The sequence below is a fragment of the Solanum dulcamara genome, chromosome 10, assembly GCF_947179165.1.
Source record: "Solanum dulcamara chromosome 10, daSolDulc1.2, whole genome shotgun sequence".
Taxonomy (NCBI): Eukaryota; Viridiplantae; Streptophyta; class Magnoliopsida; order Solanales; family Solanaceae; genus Solanum; species Solanum dulcamara.
In genome coordinates this window covers 68,277,833-68,302,101 of record NC_077246.1, presented here as the reverse complement: position 1 = coordinate 68,302,101, position 24,269 = coordinate 68,277,833, and the positions used below count along the sequence as shown (strand labels likewise).

The following is a 24,269-nucleotide window of genomic DNA, read 5'->3' as shown; positions in this document are numbered from 1 at the left end:
TAGGAAATTGGACTCTTTATATAGACTTGGACAATCCCCCCCTCATAAGCTAGCTTTTAGGACGTGAGATATGCCCAAAACTTAATTTTATATGATATCAGAGCCAGATTCATTCCTTTTTGGGATCTTGATACATGTTCCAATTGGAATTAGGCGTGAAAGAGGTGTTAGAGTGGGTAAAAAGTCCACATTGGTTGGGGAATGGATTGATGGGCTCCTTATATGGATTTGAGCAATTTTTTCCTCATGAACTAACTTTTGAAGTTGAATTAGGCTCATGTATCATATCTTTATACACACATACACGCGCGCGAGCGCACATATATATATATTAATTATAATCTACTTTGTTAATATATTTTTAATTTGTTTATAGTTTTTATGTTTAGGCATATTATTTTAAATTTAGGCTTATAAACGTACATTTGCGAATGTTTTGATAGTAAATGTACAAACCTGCATAAAAATTGTAACATTTTCTTCCAATTGATTCATTTTCTGCAATGGGAAAATACGACAACATTGGATAGTGTCCAACATAGGACGCATAGTTGTCAAATGTAAGTTGGGGTAGAACTGCTTTAGCTAAGCTAAGACAGACAGATTCAATTATTCTTTTGGACTTATTTTAAGCATAAAATGACTTTAAGTTGGCCAATCAAACACTCAAAAAAAAATTGAAAACAACTTATAAGGAACTTATAAACCAATTCAAACAGGCTCTAAGTAGATTTGACTTATTTCTCTCTGATTATACACTTTTCATGGATTGTCTCCTCAACTCAAAAAAGATGTGAATTTAGGAGAGGACAATTAAACATGTGGCTAGAGGTTCTCTCCCAATTTTAACGCGTACACTTACGCATCTTCTTCATGAGTATGCCGGAGGCCATCCACCCGACACGTACAGATATTTCAAAGGAACCCCGACAAGATGAATGTGATAAATGATCTATGGTACTGCATACTAAAATGTACTCTAAGTTTCATGATTGGGATGTTGTATATTCCTAACATATGTATAGCAACGATGCTTTCAAAGTATACACTGGTCACACGATCTAGTCGTAATGTATGAAAGTTACAGAATTGGAATGAGAGTTGACCCACTATGTGTGAGTGGGAGATGTAAAGGAAATTGGATCGGGTCAATCCGGATCGATATATAATATATATATATATATATTTGTTTATTATTAGAAGGAAAGAGACATAATTATTTAAAAACTTGTATCCCTTTAAAATTATAAAAGAATTTTCAAAGAAAAAACCAACACATCTTTTCCTTACAAAACAGAAAGAAAAAGACCAATACCTTCTTTAATTTCTTCCCTTCTTCAATTCCAAAAACGTTTGTGTGAAGATTCTTTAAAGATTATTTTTCTTAAAAAAATATTGGAACAAATTTGTAATAAACTACGATTTTAGATTGTCTATTTCAGTGGAGCTCTTGTTTATATACATGTAATTGCTTTAATTGACTAATGAAACAATATTCAAATTGTGTGTTGGATCTTGGGTCCTACCATATTACATGATTGACATCCAACTCTAATAGTCTGTCGAGAAAATACTATAACTAACAAACTAATAGACTAGTTGGCTAAGCTGTCTTAATTCAAATAGGAATGTAATCATAGCCAACAATATTATTATATCTGCAATTGAATACTAAAAGACTCTGACTGATTTGGAAGCTTTACCGTTAAAACGGAGGAGAATTGAACCTCAACCACAACTTTAAGAGTTTCTTTCATGTGTTTAGATGATTTTTGTTGGATATTGACTATTTGAATACATTATTTATACATGTTTGTTGACATTATTTATATATATTTTATAAATTTCTTAATATAAATACTTGACTAAAGTTTATGATGAAATCCGTTACCAAAAAGTAGGTCCAAAGAAATACCAACAGATAGAAACCATCTAAATTTAAAAGAAAACTTACATAAATATGTTAAATTAAGAAAATATTTACCATTTATAACAATAACATTTTTTCACATGATATTTATAATAGATATTATAGAGAATAGTTTTTAAAATACATATAATATAAGTTTTTATTTATGAATAATATATTTATCACACACTTTAATATATTTATAATATGTTGTGTTAATTTTTTACTGAACAAACATAATATATTTTAACACATTTTTAATACATACATAATTTACTTTTAATATATAATAAATTTATCAGAATATTATTATATATTGTTATACATGATAAAATAATATCCATTAAAAATATTCAGTCAAATAATCATTCCAATGTAAAAGTATCTATAGTGTATAGGTACAACAAATAAGTCAATATCTTTAGTCACGTCAAAGCCTCAAAAATAATGAGTCGATAAGGTAATTTTGTCATTCTTTTATATCATTGGCTAACAATGTTTTGTGTTGAATGGCCAAAACAAGGCCACGTATCAAGATATTATTTTCAATTATTGAATGGCCAAAATGTTTTTTATCGAAAATATATGTGCTTAATTTATTTTTTTTAAAAAAATTGTCTTCGGTATATACACAAAAATATTATCTAATATTTGAGTATACTTTAAACTACTTTAGTAAAAATATTGGTTCTACCAGTTTTAGGATGGTAGGGATTGGATGTGTCCAAGGGTGGAGGAGACAATTAATATAGAATATTACTTGTAAAACTTGTTTTCTCTATTTCTACTCAGGAAGTCAATGAGTTTCCTCCATTTTAAAAAAAAAATTCTTGAAAAAATTATTTTTATAATTTTTTTTTAGTTTTCCATCCGGTGTTTGGAGCCCCGTGAAGCTCCGATTAAATTTGAATTGTACACTACATGGTCTACTTCCAACATGATTTTTTTCATTACCAAAACTCGAACCTGAAACCTCTAATTAAGGATGAAATAATCCAACACTAGAATGATTTTTATAAATTTAACTAACCAAACATACGAAAAGTAAAAACTTTTTTAGAAAAGTATTTTCCGTCCTTACCAAACACAACCTTTTTTCCTCTTATAAAACTATGAGAAGCAAAGTGTAGAAGTGACCAACAAAAGAAGAAACAGACAGACGAAAGAGCTAGGTAACTTCCTCACCATCTCGTTTTATGCTAAACAATACAAAATAATTATTTATTCAAAATAACTTTTGAGTCTCGAGATTCTTACTTGATATTAATTATTGTCTTTTATTTTATATTTAGTGTTCAGTATTTGCTTTGGGATTTGACTAATTCAAATTATGTTAGAAATCTCCATATCAGAGGTTGAAGTGCGATCTCTATTAAAGGTAACTTTATTTACCGAGCCTAACCCTGAGATTTCTGATAAGAGTAAAAAAAAATATGTATCACTCATCATCATAACCTTCAATGGTTACTCATAAATAGTTGTGTATTCTTTTGGAAATGGTGTAGCATATTACAATTTTAAATAATTTCTTTTTAAAAAAATTCTTAGTCATCATTATTTTATTTTTTTATTGCCGATCAGTGTTTAATTTGATACTTACTTTACGGTTTAATTAATTGATATTTGCCATAGAAAATCTCATATTGCAAAGAAGTGTCTAATACTCCCTCAAATTGCCATTAATTTGGGATGAAATTGAAGAAAAGGCTGAATATATACGCTGGTCCTTTAAAGTTGTCCGATGTTTTTCATTTAAATACTTAAAGAGAAATATTGAAAGTATTTCTGAATTTGGTGAGAAATGTTGAAAACGATCTCTATTTAGGAATGTATTTCATTCTTATTTTAAGATTAGGTGTATTTAAGTTCAGTTAGCTAAATAAATCGGTGTTTTTAAGACTGTCAATAGTTTAGAAATGAAACTTCAAAATCGCCTTGAGTTTAAGAATGTTTTCAATGAATAACTTAAATACTTATACTAAAAGATAAAGATTATACCTATTGAATACTTGCATTATGTTTAAAATGTTCTTATTAAACATGTTTTTGACAATATAGTTTTTAAACCTTTGATTTTCACGCATTTGAAATGTAAATAGTTGTTAGAAGAAATTCTGTCGATATTTTCGTATTTTTTTTGATTTTCAAGAAGTCATGTGTTATCCATTAACTTAGTAAGTGTATCCTTCCTGATCTTTTTATTTTTAAAGTTTGATTTCGATATTTTGTGATATTTTATTACTTTGTTTTTTTTTCTTTTCAAATCAAATTCTGCAATGACTACATGGATTAATAATAATAATTATTATTATTATAGCCATGGTATCTAGGAATTGAAATTAAAAAGAAATTGTCTTTTGTAGGAATTAGAGTTGAAGAAAACAGGAATGACACACTCCATTGAGATTACCTCAATAGATAACCAAAGTCCATTGCTTCTTCCAACTGAAAAAGAAGATGAGGTATCTCTCTCTCTCTGTCTCTCTCTCAACTCTATCAATAAGTTTTTTAAATTTCATTAGCCTATTTTTCTTTTGGCAATTAAAAATAGGATTTTTGAGACACTTTCATTTCATGTAATTTTAGGTCTACCTCATCATCCTATCATGTTCACTCACCTTTTGGAATTTTTTAATTTGAATCGGGTAAAGAAATAGTGGATCGATGAGGTAAGTTTTTAAAGTCATGTTGACATTTTTAAAAATTAAAATTTCTTACTCTCTTCCTTTACAGATAGAGGAAGGGGGGAAAGTGGATCATTTAATCGATATAGAGGAGACAAAGAAATGTGTAAATCAAATATTTGATAAAATGTTTGAGGATTTGGACAATTTATCAATCAAATCATGCACAATATTCAAAGTAAACGTTGGGCTACGTGAATCAAATCCAGATGCTTATACACCAAAGATGGTATCTATTGGTCCTTACCATAAGAAAAATCCTCAACTTGATTCAATGGAAAAGTATAAACTATTGTACCTACGACGATTTCTTCAACGAAATGAGAAGCTTGATGTGGAATGTTGCATTAATGAATTGGAGAAATTGAAAGAGGAAGCACTAAAGTGTTACGCTGATGTAGGAGACAGTGATAATGATAGTCATGAATTTTGCAGAATGTTATTGCTTGATGGTTGTTTTGCGGTTGAGTTTATTCGAGAGTGTTCTGAAATGTGTCCACCAGTAGAAGAAAAAATAATCAATATTGATGATGTGATATGTTATCAAATAGTTAGAGACTTGATGTTACTAGAAAACCAACTTCCTTTCTTTGTCCTCAACAAGCTCTTTCACATGACAAAGCAAGATGATGAATTACCATTGGCAATATTGGCTAATGATACATTTAATTATTTTGGTGACATGCCAAAATTGACTCATGCATCTATTATTAAAGAGATAGAATGCAATGCAGGAAATATCAAACATTTACTTCATGTAGTACATATATTTTCATGTCATGGGAATCCCATGAAAAAATCAAAGTTTGGGATAATGTGGCATAAGATCATGCCAAATGCAACAAAGCTTTCTGAAGCTGGAGTTCGATTTGCAAAGGTTGGATATGCAACGAATTTATTTGATATAAAGTTCGAGAATGGATTGATGACAATACCTTATTTTCAAGTTGAAGATGGTACTGAAACGCTCCTGCAAAATCTCATTGCTTATGAGCAACAATCATCTGATGTACAACCTAAATATTTCAGTGATTTTGCAACTTTCATGGATTATCTTATTGATTCAGACGCAGATGTGACGTTGCTTCGTCAGGAAGGAATTATAGAGAATTGGATAGGAGATGACAAAGAAGTGGCTAGCATGTTCAACAAAATGAGAAATAAGGTCCGCGTTTATTCTAACTTCTATTACAATGAAGAATACATAAATGCAGTTGAACATTGTGAAAAACCATGGAACAAAATGAGGGCAAAGGTGATGCACAATTTTTTTAATAAGGCTTGGGCAGGAGCTTCAACTGTGGCAGCCATCATAGTCTTCACACTCACAATTATACAAACTATTCTAGCTTTCGTAGGTGGCGTTCGTTAATTAAGTAGTAATTTTGTTCTAATTGTCTCAATTTCCTCACAACTACAAGCATGAAGAGTAGATATTATTTATAGGATAATAAGTACACTGCGATTATTAGTCAGTAGAAAAATATCCTATTAATTTGCTTGATTGTTGATGAGCTTATGAGTTTTTTCATTAATTCTATTTTGTATTGGGTTTAATAGTTGAATGCTAACTAGTTTATTTCAAGTATTTTCAACAAAGCACAAACCTGCATAAATTGTAACATTCTCTTCCAATTGATTCATTTCTACAATGGGAAAATACGCCAATATTGGATGGTGTCCAACATAGGATGTATATTTTTCAAAATATGTCAACATTTGTGTTTAAGTAGTTTTGACTTATTTTTCTCTGATAATACATTTTTCATGGATCGTCTCCTCAACTCAAAAAAAAAAAGAAAGATGTGAATTTGTTTTGCTTTGTGAAAATTATCATATGTCATAGAGGGATCTAATCTATGACATTACGTGACTATCGATTTCAACTCAGACAAAGACGTAAATTTGCTTCGTCGTAAAGGAATCATAGATAACTGGATAGGAGAGGACAAACAACTGGATGGAACAGAATGAAGGCAAATTTGAAGCACAATTATTGGCATGAATTTCAGTTATAGTTAGTTGAATTTTGAAGTTATAGTCAAATTATATCAAAATTGTTATAAAAGAAAAGTAGTGGATGTTCCAGTTTCTTTATGGGATCCACTTAATTGGTTGATTGGTTGATGTAAATTCTTTTTTTCTTTATAGAAGTTTGGCTATAAATAACTTATCTGTTTTGTGTAATTAAACACATTGAAGAAGCATATTACTCCTTTGCCTCTTTCTTCCACAGCCACTTCTACTCTTTCATTTCTTTCTTTAGTTTTAATAGTTTGTTTTAAAACACGTTATCAGCATGAGACTTCATCACTTTGAGCTATTTTAAACATGTAACAAAAGGGTAAGAATTTTATTTTCTTAAAATATTTAATATCTCTAAACTTGAATTTATTACTCTTGATATATCTGAAAAAAGGCTACTCATCATGGGCACTAGATGTCGAAATACATCTAGAATTGATGGGTCTGGCAGACACCATCAAAGATGACAATAAGGCATCTAGTCAAAGACCGTGCCAAAACCATGATATTTCTCTGCCACCATTTTGACGAGGGTTAAAATTATCATACCTCACATTAAAAGATCCCTTTAAACTATAGAAGAATCTAAAAAAGAAATGACCACCTGAAGTTGGTCATCCTTCCACAGACACGTTATGATTGACTCAATTTGATATTAATAAATTTTAAAAATATAACTAAATATAATTCTACCTTATTTAGAATTATAACACAGTTAAATTTATGCGGAAAAAAATTTACTGAACAAGACAAACTTAAAAAAAATATAGTCCACATTTTCACCCGCGAATATGCTCTTGCTGTAGCAATATCGAGAAAATGATTTTAAAAAATATTCTGAATTACTTTCTCATCTTCTTATTGCTAAACGACATAACAAACTGTTAATGAAAAATCATAATAGTCGGCTCGTTGGTTCTTTGTCACTTCTTTTAGTGAATCAGATAAATTATAACCAACGAAAAAGAGCTCATGGACAAGTCGTGATCGAAGAAGAAATTATAATCATGATGCTCGTCTGACACCGAGAAATGATCGACAGTATAAAAAGAAGAGTGAAAAGCAAGAAGCTATACCAAAGAAAAATTCAGAAAGTATATGTCATAGATGTGGAGGTATGAGGCACTGGTCACGGACCTGTCAGCCATCAAAATGTCTGGTTCAGCTATATAAGCCATCCTTAAAGAGAGCAGAAAATAATTCAGAGACAAACTTTATCTCTGAAGACAATATTGAGCCTATGCATCTAGATTTAGTTGATTTCTTCAATTTTCCAGAAGAAAATATAAATATTGATAAGCCTGATAATATTTAAATAATATCTACTAGTATCATAGCTTCTGAATCTCAAACACGCCTGAAGCATGGTAGACCATAGGTTCAAAGGATAAAAATCCTAGAAAGAGAAGCAACAGAAATAATAAAGATGATACTACAAAAGAACCTCCTGAAGAAGGTCAACATTTGAGTAATCCGGATATTCCTGAAGAAATTAGTGAACCCGAAACTCAAGTGAATGAAGAACTTTCAATAAGTCCTACCGGTGATGAGATAAATTTAGATCGATTAAAAATCACGATGGATAATGTTTTGCATATAATGTTGCACTTAACCTCATGGAAGATAGAGAAAGTCTTGAGCCTAAATCCGTCGAAGAATGTCGACATAGATGTGATTGGCCAGAATGACAAAAGACAATTCAATCAGAATTAGACTCACTTGCTAAACGTGAGGTTTTGGACCTATAGTCCAAACACTTAGGTATAAAAAACAGTTGGCTATAAATGAGTTTTTGTGCGAAAATGAAATGAGAGAAATGAAATTGTAAGATACAAGGCACGTTGTTGCACAAGGATTCTCTCAAAAATCCAGAATTGATTATGAAGAAACATATTCACCTGTTATGGATGAAATAACTTTTTGATATTTCATTAGTTTAGTTGTACATAAAAATCTTGAAATACATCTAATGGATGTAGCTACAACTTACCTTTATGATTCACTTGAAAATGAAATTTACATGAAAATTCTAGAAGGATTAAAATTGCATAAAGCATGTATTGAGTCTCGGGAGATGTACTCAATCAAATTGCAAACATCATTATATGGTCTGAAATAGTTAAGGTGTATGTGGTATAATCGCCATAGTGGATACTTGATAAATGAAGGTATATAACTGATGTCATTTGTCCATGTGTTTTTATTAAGAAAATGAAATCATAGTTTGTTATACTCGTCGTTTATGTTGATAACATAAATCTCATCGAAACCCCTGAAGAGGTCCAAAAGATGATTAAATATCTAAAGAAAGAATTTGAGATAAAAGATCTTGAAAAGACAACTTTGTTTGGGTCTGCAAATGGAACATTTAGCAGACGGGGTCTTTGTCCACCAATCTGCCTACACTAAGAATATCTTAAAATAATTTTACATGGACAAAGCATATTCATTAAGTACTCCAATGGTTGTTTGATCACTTGAAGTGGACAAAGATCCATTTCGACCTCCAAAAGAAGATGAAGAACTTCTTGGTCTTGAAGTATCATATCTCAGTGCTATTAGTGCACTTATTTATCTTGCTAACGCAACCAGTCCTAATATAACATTCTCTATTAATTTGTTGGCAATGTATAATTCATCCCCAACGCGAAGACATTGAAACAGTATCAAACATATTTTGTGATACTTAAAGGGTACCATTGATATGAGTTTGTTTTATACTAACAAATGTTGGTTTGTTTTATACTAACAAATATTGTGGAGACCTTATTAGTCATGGAGATTCAGGTTATTTATCAGACCCACATAAAGCTCGATCTTAAACAGGTAATCTATTACATACAGAGGAACTGCTATATCATGACGATCTTTAAAATAGTCTATTATTGCTACTTCTTCAAATCATGCTGAAATAATAACAATTTATGAAGCAAATAGAGAATGTGTGTGGTTGAGATCAATACATTTCATTAAAGAAAGATGCGGCCTGAAAATTGATGTCAAAGTACCCACAGTTATATTCGAAGACAATATTGCGTTCATAGTTCAATTGAAAGGTGACTTCATAAAAGGAGTCAGAACTAAACATATTTCACCAAAATTATTCCCCACACATGATCTCCAGAAAAATGGTGATATTGATGTACAACAAGTTAGTTGAAGTGATCATCTTGCAGATTTATTACAAAGGCATTACCAATATCAACTTTTGAAAAGTTAAGATATAAAATTGGAATGCGTCGTCTCCAAAATATCAAATGAAGTTTTCATCAGGTAAAATAAAATACGCGTACTCTTTTTCCCTTAACTAAGGTTTTGTCCCACTGGATTTTTTTGGTAAGGTTTTTAATGAGACATCACTCAAGGTGTATTACCAGATATGTGTGCTCTTTTTTCTTAACTAGGATTTTTTCCATTGGGTTTTTCCTAGTAAGATTTTAATGAGGCACAATATATATGGGTGTTAAGGATAACTATATATATTGTTTCTTGTAAAGTTTTTAATGAGGTGTAACACCCCCAAAATTTTTCACTAAGATTCGAACCCTTCTTCGCGTACGTGTAGGATCGAACTCGACTATTGTGAAGTGTATGCATGAGTTAGGATGAGTTCCCAAGTAATTGAAGAGTGTTAGAGGTAATGTGGGGTCACAAAGGATCTCTAGAACCAAGCTAAGTCCAAAGAATTCGTCTTGGCTAAGTTTTAAAATGAGTTTGTATAAAGGGTCGACTTCTAACGACCATATCTTTTGCAATATGATGATCTGGATGGCCCATGACCTATTAAATTAAAGATCTTCGAGTCTTCTTTCCAACTCCGCCAAGATTATAATTTTTGGAGTTCGGAGTCAAAAGTTATGACTATCCTAAGACGAACTAGTACTGAAGTAATTTCAGGCCTGGGTTGTAACTGCAGGAAACCTAGGCTTGGCACCGCAGTGGCGCGACGCGCCACTATAGCGCCAAGAACCAGCCTCAGTAGTTTGGTCCCTGGCGCGGCGCGCCACTATTGGATGTGCAGGGTTTTTAAGCCTATTTTCCAAAATCCAGAAAAAACTTAGGCTTAGTGCTGTAAGGGCGCGACGCGCCACAATAGCGTCATAGAAAAGCCTCAGTAGTTTGGTCCTTGGCGCGATGCGCGACTACCAGATGTGCAGGTTTTAAGCCTATATTCGACTTGGCGCTGCAGTGGCGCAGCGCGCCACTATAGCGCCAGGAGCGTTTTAGCCCGTTTTTCCAGATTTTTGGAGAAAGGGCAAATTGGGCATTTCCCAAATTATATATACATTAGCCTTGGGACATTTTAGACCATTATTTTTAGTCCATTCCTCTTTCTAAAAAGCCCTAGAAATCTCCTCTCTTCTCCTTCAAATCCATTTCCAACAAGGATTGCCTTCAAGAACTTCAAGAATTCAAGCCTTCCATTGAAGACCTAACATCAAGGTTTCTTCAAAGTCTTCACAAGGTATGTAAGGCTACTCAAAATATGGGTTGAGTCCACCCATGTTCCCTACACCTTCTTTGAGGTTAAATATTCATAAGAATGGAGTTTCTTGATAGGCTTATGTCCAAATGAGTCATTTCATCTATTAATTTGATTCTTGTTATGTTGATGTTGTTGAGTCAAGAAAATTTTAAAATCTTCATGTTAGTATGAGTCGATGGATATAAGTTGCTAAACATACTTTATTGATTTTCTTAACTATGTTGATTATGTTAAATATGTTAATTTTCTTAAATATGTTGCTCATCTTGAATTATTGATTTAGAATCTTGGAGTTGTGATGAGTCCCAAAGGATGTGTTAAATGAATAGAGGAACGATTGGATAGGTTTGTATATTGTTATAAATGCATATTTAACTACTCATGAAAGATATGATTGGGATTGATCGGATAGTATGATTGGGAGAGGTTTGATTGTGATAGAATTGATGATTTGACAAACTTCCAAAAGAGACTTGTCGATATGATTTGATTGAGTTGATTGGATGGAGTTTTATGAGCATTTTGTCTTAGGAGGAGTATCGAGCACCGAATTGGGTAAGAGTAAGTAATAACTCGAATTCAATAACTACGTCGCCAAACGTAGGAGGGGATTGGATCGTTAAAGTCAGATATTTCCCCAAAACTATTGTCCTGACATTATAGGACTTGGTTGGATTGGATCCATGATTGGTTGATTCGTTCATACCCTGACAAAGTATGAACGGACGTGGCAACAACGTCGGTTTGTTGTTCTGTCACTGGCTCATAAGTGATGGTTGTCGGATAAGAGAAACTCCCATATAGGTCTTGATAGTATTCTGAGTCGGATTGGATTGAATGGTATATGATTGATCCGGTCTAAACCATATTCATGTTTAGGCTTAGGACACTTGATTGAGTTGTTCTTCTTTTTGAGTTGAGATTCCGAGTTGGTTTGATTCTCTCTGATGTTGTTTCATTCGGCCATTTTACATACTCGTACATTCCATGTACTGACCCATTTGGCCCGCATCATTTCATGATGCAGAAAAGGTACTCGAGATCATCAAATGGCGCACCGTTGAAGATTCACTTACTTTTAGCTAGTTGGTGAGTCCTCCCAGTTTCCAGAGGATACCGAGACTTATCATGCAGCTTTGATTTGTTTCCCTTATTTTGACTTTTGGTAGCCATGGACTTGTCATTGGCACCTCCTAGATTGTTGATAGAGGCTTCATAGACTAGAGTGTGGAAATGTTGATTTGTTCGTTTTGACTAGTCTTATTCTAGTTGATTATTGATTTAATAGTTGTTTGGCCTTTGGCCCTAGATTATGGATAGTAGTCCTATAATAGAGTTTTCTGCCGATAGAATGTGATTGAATGAAAGTGTGACTGGACCAAGTGGTTCGCTTGAAGGCCATAAATGGCTTTCGAGTGTCGGCCACGTCTAGGGTACCCTCCCGGGGCGTGACATGAGGCATATTACACGTGGACATCCAAGGAAGTGTGTTATGAAAGAAAGGTAGTGGGTGTTCCACTTTCTTTATGGAACCCACTTAATTGAATGATGTAAATCCTTTTCTTCTCCATAGAAGTTTGGCTATAAATAGCCTATCCGTTTTGTGTAATTAAACACACGGAAAAAGCATATTATTCCTTTGCCTCTTTCTTCCATTGCCACTTCTCCTCTTCATTTTTTTCTTTAGTTTTAATAGTTTGTTTTATAACAAAATTTGTATTATAATTTCTCAACTTTTTTATCATTTGGACAACAATAGTTTGTGTTGAATGGCCAAAACAAGGCCACGTATTAGATATTGTTTTCAATTACTCTTGGCCTATCATATGTGATAAGATAGAAAGGACTTTATTTATTCTATGGTACTAGAGCTTTATTTATTCTAGGCCTAATGCATAAATATTTCATTTAATATGATCTCAATTAATATTTATACGCTTCTAATTTTAGGTGTGCACAAGTAGGCACACATGTTTTATGTGGCATCAAACACATTGGACATCGTGTAAAATGCCAATTGCCACTAGGATGTCACGTAAGACGACGTGTGTGTCTACGTATTCAACTCTATATAAGTTTAAATGTCTAGTTGTACACACCAAAGCCAGAGGGCATATATGTTCGCTAAGATCAAATTAAAAGGCATATTTATGTAGTATGCCTTTATTCGATGATACTGAAGCTTTATTTATTTATTCTATGATACTTTTTCTCAAAATGTACATTATTTCGTATAGGCAGTTTTGCAACCACACAAAGGAAAATCTATATATAGTACTCAATAGTGAATTGTATATTCTCCGTCTCTCATCATTCACCTTCAAGAGAAGTTGAGCAGAGAAGAATTTAAGAAGAAACTCAAGTAAACTCCACCTTAGCTTTTTAAATGTATAAACAGACAAATCAAAGAGGTAATTATTTTTAAATGTTTTATATATTATCCCACCTTAGCTTTAACACATGTACCCTTTATATATATTGTACTTATATATAGTAATTTTGTTTATACGTACTTCTAGAAAGGGGGATGGCACACTCCATTGAGATGACCTCAATAGATGACCAAATTCCACTTCTTCCTCGAACTAAAAAAGATGAGGTCTCTCTCTCAACTATATAAATTTGTTTTTGATTTCATTACCCCACTTTTCTTTTAGAAATTAAATATATAATCTAATAAACATTTTAAAATTTCCTACTCATCCTTTGCAGATAGAAGAAAGGTGGAAAGTGAATGATCATTTAATAGATATTGATGAAATGTTTGAGGATTTAAACAATTCTTCTATTAAATCACGTACCATATTCAAAGTAAACATGGGGCTACGTCAATCAAATCCAGCTGCTTATACACCAAAGATGGTCTCTATAGGTCCTTACCATAAGAAAAATCCTCAACTTGGTCCAATGAAAGAGTACAAACGATTATACCTACGACGATTTCTTCTACGAAAAGAGGGGGTTGATATGGAAAGTTGCATCAGTGAATTGGAGCAATTGAAGGAGAAAGCACTAAAGTGTTACGACGATATAGAAGACATCGACACTGATAAATTTTGCAAAATGTTGTTGCTTGATGGCTGTTTTGTGGTTGAGTTTATTCGAGAGCGTTGTCAAATGTATCCAGAAGGAGAAGAAGAAATTATCAACTTTGCTGGTTACATATGTCATCAAATATTCCGAGACTTGATGTTAGTAGAAAACCAACTTCATCACATGACAAAGCAAGATGATGAATTACCATTGGCAAAACTGGCGAATGTTTCGTTTATCTTTTTTATTGACTTGCCAAACATGATAAGAGTATCCTTTAGAGAGACAGAATGTAATGCAGAAAATATCAAACATTTACTTCATCTAGTACACCTATTTTCATGTCATGGCCGAAATACCATGAAAAAGTACTCGAAATATGACATAACGCGACAAAAGGCGATTCCCAATGCAACAGAGCTTTCTGAAGCTGGAGTTAGCTTCGTTAAAGTTGGTTATTCTCATAAAGAAGACAATCATGGGGATAACACAAGTTTCTTTGATATAAGATTCGAGAATGGATTGATGAAAATCCCGTATTTTGAAATCTTTGATTATACGGAAACCTTCCTACGAATTCTCGTTGCTTATGAACAACAATCATCTGATGTACTATCTACATATTTCAGTGATTATGTAACTTTCCTGGATCATCTTATCGACTCAGACAAAGATGTGAATTTGCTTCGCCAGAAAGGAATCCTAGAGAACTGGATGGGAGAGGACAAACAAGTGGCTAGCCTCTTCAACAGAATAGGAAATGGGGTTGGTGTTTATTCCAACTTCTATTACAATGAAGAATTTAAAAGAGCCATTGAACATTGTGAAAAGCCATGGAACAGTATGAAGGCAAATTTGAAGCATAATTATTTTAGTAGTCCTTGGGTAGGAGCTTCCACTGTGGCAGCCATCATAATCCTCATACTCACAACTATACAAACTATTCTAGCTTTCACAGGTCCCGTTAAGAAGTAGTATTTGTTGTAACTAAGTAACACAACTGTTGATTGAGTGAGTGTTTCCTCATTATGCAATTTGTGTGTTGATGAGCTTAATATTGTGTCACACCTGCATTATGGGTTAGGTTTAGATTTGACAATTTCAGTCCATATTATATTTCAATTGAGTAAATATGTGTTTCAATCTATTTTTGACACATAAAAATATAGACAAATATGGATATCCACATACAAACTTAGAGGTCGGGTCATGACGGAGATTCAAAATCAAGGTCGGGTCAGGATCGGAACTCGGATCCTGGGTCCGGGGTGGGGGTCGTGTCTCGGATCAGGATCGATAGTCAGGTCAAGGTTAGGAGTAGGGTCTCGAATTTGAGTCGAGTCTCAAGTCCAAGGTCGAGAGTCGGGTTAGGGTCAAGTCCTACATCCTAAATTAGGGTTGGGAATTGGGTCTGAATTTAGTATTGGGAGTCGGGTATTGGGTCACATGTCGGTATCGGGAGTTAAGTCATGGGTCTTGGGTGAAGTCGAGTCCTAGGTCAGGTTGGTAGTCAAGTTAAGGTTGGGAGTAAAGTCGTGGGTCTGAGTTGAGTCCCAGGTCAAGGTCAAATTCCATGTCCCGAATTAGGGTTAGAAGTTGGGTCTCGAGTCGGTGTTAGGAGTCGGGTCAGGAGTCCTTGGTCATTGTCAAGGTTAGAATCGAGAGTCAAGCCTTAGGATGGGGTTAAGAGTCGAATCTCGAGATGGGGTCAGGGTCGAGAGTTAGGGCCCAGTTGGGGTCGAAAGTTGGATTGACGTCAAAAATTAGGTATTGGGTCGAGAGTCGAGTCCTGGGTGAGGTTCGGGAAATGGTTTCTAGATAGGTGTTGGGAATCGAGTATCACGTCCTAGGTTGAGATCGAGAGTCGTATCTCAAATCAGGATCTAGAGTTAGATCCCTGGTCGAGGTCAGAAGTTGATGAGTCCCGGGACAAGGTCAAAAGTCGAGTCTAGGAATGGGGTAAATTTTGGTTCCTCGATCTCGGGTTAGGAACGATAGTCAGGTTCAAGTTCGGGGTCCGGATTTGGGTCGGGAATAAGGTTTTGGGTTGGGAGTTGAGTCTCATATCCCAAGTCATAGTCGAGTGCCATGTCGGGATCAGGAGTCGAGTCTCGGATCAAGATCAAGAGTTGAGTCCTGGTCAAAAGTTGGGTTCCAAATCCCAAGTCAGGTTGGGTCCTAGGTTGGAGTCGTGCCTCAAGTTGGGTCTAGAGTTGGGTCTTGGGTCCTAACATAGGACGTGATTGACACCCAACTCTAATTGTCTGTCGAGAAAACACTATAACTAACAGACTAGTTAACTAAACTGTCTTAATTAAAATAGAAATCTAATAATAGTTAACAATATTATTATGTCTGAGTCTGCGAATGAATACTAAAAGATTGTGACTGAAAAGTTTGGAAGCTTTACCATTAAAAGGGAGGAGAATTGAACCTCTTGTTCGTGGTTCGGGGTCAAACACATCTTGAATTTTAAATATTTGAGTTTTAAATTTTAAAAAATATAATTTACTAAATTCTGAATACATTATTTATATATATTTTATAAATTTCTTAATATAAATGTAGAATTTTGACACAAGTTTAGGATGAAATATGTTACCAAAACTTAGGTCGAAAGATATACAAATAGATAGAAATCGTCTATTATAATGTATAGTGTCATGACACACTTCTTCATCATCTTTGAGAGGAAAAAAATTGTGAGTAAATTATAAATCTTAGTTGAAGTCAAGTCCATGACAATAAGTCAATACCTTTAGTCACGCCAAAGCCTCGAAAATAATTAAAACTCATTGACTTTAGGTCAACGGATTAATTTATTACTCTTTTATATCATTGGCCAACAATATTTTGTGTTGAAAGGCCAGAAAAAGGCCACGTATCAAGATATTGTTTTCAATTATTGATCTTGGGTGCGTGACACGGAGGAAAATGTTTTTTTATCGAAAAATATATGTGCTTAATTAAAAATAAAAAAAATTGTCTTCAGTATATACATAAGACAATTAATATAAAATATCACTTGTAAAATTTGCTCTCTATTTTCATTCCGTCAGTCAATTTCCTTATTTTTAAGAAACTTATTTTTTTTTTAAAAAAATAATTTTATAAATTTTAACCAATCAAACAAAAAAAAATTTAAAAACTTTTTCAAAAAGAATATTTTCATCCCTACCAAACACACCCCTTTTCCCTCTTATAAAACCATTAGAAGCAAAGAGTAGAAGTGACCAACAAAAGAAGAAACAGAGAGACGAAAGAGCTAGGTAACTTTCTGCACCAACTTGTTTTATGCTAAACATTACAAAATAATTATTTATTCAAAATGACTCATAATTTTATTTGAGTCTTGAAATTCGTCTTTTATTTTATATTTAGTGTTCGACATTTACTCAGAAGTTTGACTAATTTAAATTCATGCTAGAAAACCTTATATGAGAGTATGAAGTGCTCTCTCTGCTAAATGTAACTTCATTTATGGATCCTAACTCTGAGATTTCAGACAAGATTAAAAGAATATTTATGTCTCCATCATCACAAACTTCAGTGGGTTACTCATAGATAGCTGTGTATTCTTTTGGAAATGGTGTATCATATTACAATTGTAAATATTTTAACACAATACCATTTAGATACCATACTAATTTAAACTATAAACTATTTGAAACAAAAGTTTTTCGCATCGTAAATCAATGAGAAATTTATGTTATATAACATAATTTTTTCACTCAATTTTCATCGAACCAGCTTACTATAAAAAAACACAATAAAAAACAAATTCTCACTGAAATAGTGATAACTTCCTATTGTTTCTGTATAAAAACATTTTTTTTTCTTATCGAGTAAATCAAATTATTTGTAGAATAACAATCAAACATTTTTCAATCAAAAAATAATATTTTTTAAGTAGTAGTATCTCTCTTTTGTAGGAACTATACATCAAGAAAGGAAAGGTATCAAAGAGGAATGACACACTCTATTGAGATCACTCCAATAGTTGACCAAATTCCTCTTCTTCACCAAATCAAAAAAGATGAGGTCTCTCTCTCTCAATCAACACAAATGCATTACCTTTTTTTCTTTTCATGAAATGCAAGGTGGGAAGTGTTTCAAGATTTGATGAAAACATTAAAATTTTATTATATCGTATCGTTAAATGATATAAAATGAAACACGATAAACCAAATTATTTCAACATAGTCACAACTCACAAGAGATCTCAAGTTTTCTTTTTTCTTTTAGTAATGGTACTTTCCCTTTATTGGTTGGTTGGTATCTATTCTCTATTTTATAGTGCCCTTTCTCATTCTTTTTTCTTCCTTTTCCCTATGTATAATTTTTTTTTTAAAAGAGAGAACTTTAAACGGTAACAACAACAATAATAACATATTCACTAAAATCCAACTAAGGAAGGAGAACTTCAAACGGTGAAAATACAAAAATTCATTATTTCTTCTCTTGTTAGGATATATAAGCCACTTTTAGTTAGTGTTCATCGTTGATTCCATAATCCTTTTTGTAAATATCACCATAGTATATATGTTGCAAAAAATAATGAGTTTGTTCTACTAATTACAGATAGAAGAAGCAAGAAAAGTGGATCACTTAAAGGAAACAAATGATCAACATACCAATAAATCTGCAAATCAAATCATTGATGAAAAACTGAAGGATCTGGACAAAGGTGCATCTATAAAATTCACTTCCATATTTAAAGTAAATGTAGGGCTACGAAAATCAAATCCAGATGCATATGCACCAATGTTGATCTCCATTGGTCCTTACCATAAAAAGAATCCACAACTTGGTTCAATGGAAAAGTACAAATTGATGTACCTACGACGATTTCTTCAGCGTAAAAAGGGGCTTGATGTGGAAAGCTGCATTACTGAAATTGAGAAACTGAAACGTATAGCACTAAAGTGTTATGATGATATTGAGAGCTTGGACAATGATATCGTTGATAAATTTTCAGAAATACTTTTACTAGATGGATGTTTCGTGGTAGAGTTTATTCGAGAGTGTAATGGAATGTTACCTAATAGAGAAGACAAAATTATAAGCACAAATTGTATGATAAACCTTGCACGTCGAGACTTGTTGTTACTAGAAAACCAACTTCCTTACTTTGTGCTCACCAAGCTTCAGTACATGACAAAGGAAGTTGATGAAGTACCATTCACAAAACTAGTGAAGGATACCTTTTTTTCTATATTACCTAAGATGGCCCCTGCATCCTATGTTGAATGGGAAAGTGATGCCAAAAACATCAAACATTTGCTTCAAGTAGTACACATGTTGTCTCACCCTTCATACTGGGATTCTTTCCTGAGGATTACGGCTTGTAGTGGGAAGATGATATTAAATAAAGACTACCAAACATGGCATGCCAACATTCCAAATGTAACAGAGCTTTGCGAAGCAGGAGTTAGATTTTCAAAAGTTGGAAATATTTATAGTGACCTTGAAGATAGGACAACTTTATTTGATATCAAATTTGAGAGTGGGCAGATGAAAATTCCTTGTTTTGAAGTGGATGATGTAACGGAGACCCTCCTGAGAAATCTCGTAGCCTACGAGCAACAGTCATGTGGTGTACTTACTAAACATTTCAGTGATTATGCAGTGTTCATGGATTACCTCATACACTCAGACAAAGATGTGAATGTGCTTCGTCAAAAAGGAATCATAACCAATCAACTAGGAGAGGACAATGAAGTAGCTAGCATCTTTAATAAAATTGGGCAAGGGGTCAACATCTCAAGTGATTTCTATTACAAAGAAGAATGCAGAAAAGTAATTCAACATTGTGAAAAACCATGGAACAGAATGAAGGCAAATTTAAGGCACAATTACTTCAACACTCCATGGGCAGGAATTTCAACTGTGGCAGCCATCATTCTCCTCTTACTTACAGCTACACAGACTGTTCTAACTTTCGTAAGCCTTTTTAAGTAGTTGCTTTAATTATGTATCATTGTTGATTTGTTTTGTTAATCCTCCACTACTCGATATAATTTTTTGTTTTTATGGGATTAATATTGTATCCAAGTTGTATTGATGATTATACACAGAGAGTCCAGGGGGCATAGAATGTGCTCCATCTTTAATTAAATGGGATAATACATATTCCCCCCCCCCCCCCCCAAACTTGTCTGCTTATTCTAGAACAACACTTAAATTTTGCGAGGGTCCTATGATCCTCACATACTAGCTCAAATTGATATATAGTTTGGGTATCAAGAATGAAGAAGTAGGGAGTAGTATATCAGAGGCTTGTAGAAAAGCTACCATTGGCAAAACCTTCTTCAAAGCTTTAGCACACCCTGGGCCAGGAGGATAAGATAGTAAGATGTCAATGAAATTTGTTGTGTTGCATGTTAAATAAACAAATACTTTTCTTCGTCTTATTGCCCTAATAAGTGTTTAATTTTCCTACCTGAACTATCATCAAATGTTTATCGAAACAAACATCAACTATATCAGTTGTTCACTTTTCCTATTTTACGTAGAAACTCGCACACCTAATAGTTCAAATATAAAATTCAAAAAACCGAAATATTTTAAGTGTGATTTTGATCCTTCACTCGTCACCTTGCAACAATTAACCTCCCATGATATCACAAAGATCTGGCTATGGTTTAGAAAATTTGCATCCTATTGAAACATTGCAGCCTGCAGTGAAATCTTCTGCTTTCTCAAATTTCACAAAATCAACTCAAATATTTAAGGAAGTGACTGAAGTACTTTGCCAACAGGGAGTATATTTTCAAAAAGCCTCATTACCATAAGTGACTTCTTGAACAATAAGCTGATTTCTGGAGTGTCATTCCTCGAGTAAGAATACAGTTTTACTGAACTCCTTGGTGGTAATGTTGCAGAAAGTATCCGTAAAGAGGCACTTCATCCATATATACCACTGTAAGTTTTGCAATCCTTATATTCATTCGTCGTGATACTAAACTGAAGAAAGGATCTTTAGCAAGGGCTTCTATCGAGCAGCTTAACCACTCTATCTGTACAAAGAGCATGTCATCTGAAAGCCAACTCATATGGCTACACTGACCTTCGGTGCTTTTCGGAAAAAACATAAACAAAGGTGCTTGAAGCAGCAAAAGGCTAATGATATATCCTTTACACCAGCATAGTTGCCCAGTTGCTGGCCCTGAGCTATGCGGGGGTCTTGAAAAAGAACTTGAACAAAGGTGAACCAGCATACTGATTTTTTCTAGAATGATCACATTGCAGAATCTTCTATTAGCCACATTTGCTCATTACTGCCTGGCAAAGTGGGACACCAAAGTGGATAGACTTAATTGCATCGACGATCACCTCCATTCCTATTTGACGACTGCCTTTGACAAGGACGACATCACCACTATTTAGATAATTGATAATTCTAGAAGCCATCTGGTGGGTATAAGTGGTGCACACCAGTATTATCTCCTGAGCGCAGTCTATACTCTCAGCTGCACTTACAAACCTTGTTCCAACAAGTGCAACTACATCAAAATGAGCATCGGAGCAACTCTGTAGCATCAACTCATGGAACTTGAATTCTGTTGGACCAAGTTCAAGCATGTCCCCGAGTATAGCAACTCGTTTACCTTTGCAGTCAATGTTTCTTAACAAGTCAATGGCAGCTTGAGTACTAGCTGGACTTGCATTGTAAACATCATTTATTATTGTAATCCCATTTTCAGCTACTTCAAGTTCTGATCTTCGGTGAACAGGTATAAATCTGGACAAGTTTTTCCAGCTAGAGCAAGAGGAACACCAAGAGCACTAGCCACAGCAGCAGCTGCACATGCATTAATGGCTAAATGCAAGCCAGGACTGGAGATAACCAATTTAACCCTGAATATTTACCGACATGTCAAATAAATAGAATTGTAAATACTAGTAAATAACAATGTCAAATAAATAGAATGGTATTTTATTGCAGTAGAAGGAAAGCATGAATGAAACTTTAAATACCTAAAATGATGCTGAGAGATTTTAGAAATATTCATAGTTGTGTATTTCAGCGACAGCCATTTCTTTTGAAGGGTTTCTCATCATTTATTCACAGAATATCAACTTAAACTTCATAATCTTTTACCTGAACAAACTACTATCTTCTCTTTAAAATACCAAAATGTAACAATACGAGAGAGAGAAAGCCTTGAAGTGGACCAATTGTTTGATGACTAACGTAAGTTATATTAGGTTTCAGATTACAACAACCTAAATGAAGAAAGGCATTTAAACTGGGGTAATACTGACCTTGCACATTGAAATTATAGAACATATCTGTTTTAAGAAAGTAAAGTTCATTTTGTTTGAGAATAGTGTCAAGAGTGTAGCGCTAACAACAGATGTAGAAAATACAAAATCCTCTTCTTTATTAGCTATGAAAAGAGGGAATAGTAATATCTGTCATGCTTTCTATCTAATTAATAACATCTAAATCAAACCAAAGAGACAAAAGATGAAGGCAGGCCTGCTGGTAAAAACCCTTCCAGATAAGGAACACACAAATATATATATATTATTTACATCAATAGCAGAAAACCATATTTTTACCACAATTTGGAAAATAGAACAATATAGGGGATTATAAAATGTTCTAACCAAGGTGTGTAATAGTTCAAATTTTGTGCCAATGCGAATAGCATGCTCTACAGAATGGTTGAAAAAAGTTCTGATGAACTTACATCTCGTTAAACCCCTCTAGAACAATTTGTATTCTGCGACCTCCGTCTATGATTTGTGAAGAAACTAAACGAACATCACAGCCCAGCTTTCGACCAAATACCACCTTGAGCAAGAAAAGAGAAAATGAAATCAAGAAATATAACTAAAAGTAGAATATCAATATAAAGAACAATTTAAAAAATTAAATAGCAGTCACCTTCTGAACTCCAACTGGAACTGGGAGGCTCATGACAAGAGGATCATCACCATTCAATACACACACATCCCCTGGCATTGCTTCTCTTAAAATCTCCCCTTTTGCCATGGAAACCTCCTCCAAGTTCGCGAAATTCTCCAAATGTGCAGCACTCACATTCAAAATCACCCTTACATCTGGTCTACACAGCCTGGACAGCTCCAAGATTTCTCCTTTCTTGCTCATCCCCATCTCCAGAACCCCAAACCCCACATCCCTCGACAACCCAATAAGCGATAACGCGACTCCAATCTCATTATTCCAGTTCCCTGGACTGTGATAAACAGTTCCAACACTCTCCAAAGCTAATGCTATCATAGTCTTTGTTGTGGTTTTCCCCACACTTCCTGTTAAACCAATTAAACAACCATTAAACCTGTTTCTTGAATAAAAACCCAATCTTTTTAAAGAACTCATAGTGTCACCCTCCACTTGTACAAACCCATTGTTCCAATCCTCACAAACCCAGTTCCCAATGACTCCAACACACCCTTTAGTGGCCAATTTAGGGGTAATGAAATTGTGGGCATCAAAGTTTTGCCCAACAAGGGGGAGAAACCATTGTCCTGGTTCAAGTGTTCTGGTGTCCGTACAGATTGCTCCAGGTGGACCCCACCTGATGATTCTGCCATTAACAGACTTCACTATCTCTGAAATGGTCCAAAGAGGAGAATTTAGTGAAGCAGAAAATGTAGCTTGAGGAATCAAGATTCTTGGTCTGCTTGGTAAAGTGAAAATGGGGGTTTGGGGATTTGCTGGATTTTTAAGCGGGAATGGAGAAGGATGAAGTGGAGTGGCCAGTGGACTCATTGCAGCAATAGAAACAAGACAGCAAAGAAATGTGTTTTCTTTAACGAAACACTTTCTTTGTCCGGCATAATATAATTTGAATAAGCATAAGTTGACACATGCATATTACTTCGTGTTTTATGTGAAATTTGTGTCTTGCTAGGTGTATTATGCTACAAAAAATGTGTTTGTATCTATTCAATTTTATATAATTTTAAACGTCAATTTGTACATGCTCAAAGATAAAAAGTATATATGTCAGTTTAGATCAAGTTAAAAAGTATATTTACAAAATATAGCTTTTTCAGATATTGTACCAAATAAGCTTGTACCTTAATTTGACTAAATTGATTTATTTTATTTTTAATTTTGGAACAAAATCAAACTTAGGTATTTCACCTCAATTTA

The 24,269-nt window shown here is 33.8% G+C and overlaps 3 protein-coding genes across 7 annotated transcripts; 2 read left to right on the top strand and 1 right to left on the bottom strand.

Moving 5' to 3' along the window:
• Nucleotides 1-2,999: 2,999 nt before the first annotated feature.
• Nucleotides 3,000-20,255, top strand: LOC129870026 (putative UPF0481 protein At3g02645). Of its 5 annotated transcripts, none has more exons than XM_055944593.1 (4): nucleotides 3,000-3,081; nucleotides 3,202-3,287; nucleotides 4,273-4,371; nucleotides 4,643-6,088. In XM_055944593.1, the coding sequence occupies exons 2-4, from the start codon at nucleotides 3,240-3,242 to the stop codon at nucleotides 5,963-5,965; spliced, it is 1,470 nt and encodes a 489-aa protein (XP_055800568.1). In that variant the 5' UTR covers nucleotides 3,000-3,081; nucleotides 3,202-3,239; the 3' UTR covers nucleotides 5,966-6,088. The 5 variants fall into 5 exon arrangements, with proteins under 5 accessions (XP_055800568.1, XP_055800569.1, XP_055800570.1 ...); XM_055944595.1 differs by lacking the exon at nucleotides 3,000-3,081 and adding an exon at nucleotides 4,496-4,554 and having other exon boundaries at nucleotides 3,270-3,287; XM_055944594.1 differs by lacking the exons at nucleotides 3,202-3,287; nucleotides 4,273-4,371; nucleotides 4,643-6,088 and adding exons at nucleotides 18,070-18,178; nucleotides 18,719-20,255 and having other exon boundaries at nucleotides 3,058-3,081.
• LOC129870027 (putative UPF0481 protein At3g02645) lies at nucleotides 13,422-15,171 on the top strand. The gene is made up of 3 exons (XM_055944598.1): nucleotides 13,422-13,515; nucleotides 13,624-13,703; nucleotides 13,817-15,171. The coding sequence occupies exons 1-3, from the start codon at nucleotides 13,491-13,493 to the stop codon at nucleotides 15,110-15,112; spliced, it is 1,401 nt and encodes a 466-aa protein (XP_055800573.1). The 5' UTR covers nucleotides 13,422-13,490; the 3' UTR covers nucleotides 15,113-15,171.
• Nucleotides 20,256-21,397: 1,142 nt separating the features above from the next.
• Nucleotides 21,398-23,967, bottom strand: LOC129869909 (uncharacterized). Its single transcript, XM_055944479.1, is given in 4 exon segments — nucleotides 21,398-21,891; nucleotides 21,894-21,997; nucleotides 22,837-22,940; nucleotides 23,034-23,967. Coding segments are annotated over 4 exon segments (1,551 nt in total). The 5' UTR covers nucleotides 23,883-23,967.
• Nucleotides 23,968-24,269: the final 302 nt, after the last annotated feature.

Bases quoted from the DNA above. Each gene is read 5' to 3' on its own strand.
- LOC129870027 (XM_055944598.1), top strand. From the start codon at position 13,491: ATGTATAAACAGACAAATCAAAGAG. The intron at 13,516-13,623 runs GTAATTATTTTT...ACGTACTTCTAG, and splicing joins TAAACAGACAAATCAAAGAG to AAAGGGGGATGGCACACTCC. The intron at 13,704-13,816 runs GTCTCTCTCTCA...CATCCTTTGCAG, and splicing joins CTCGAACTAAAAAAGATGAG to ATAGAAGAAAGGTGGAAAGT.
- LOC129870026 (XM_055944593.1), top strand. From the start codon at position 3,240: ATGTTAGAAATCTCCATATCAGAGGTTGAAGTGCGATCTCTATTAAAG. The intron at 3,288-4,272 runs GTAACTTTATTT...TGTCTTTTGTAG, and splicing joins AAGTGCGATCTCTATTAAAG to GAATTAGAGTTGAAGAAAAC. The intron at 4,372-4,642 runs GTATCTCTCTCT...CTTCCTTTACAG, and splicing joins CAACTGAAAAAGAAGATGAG to ATAGAGGAAGGGGGGAAAGT.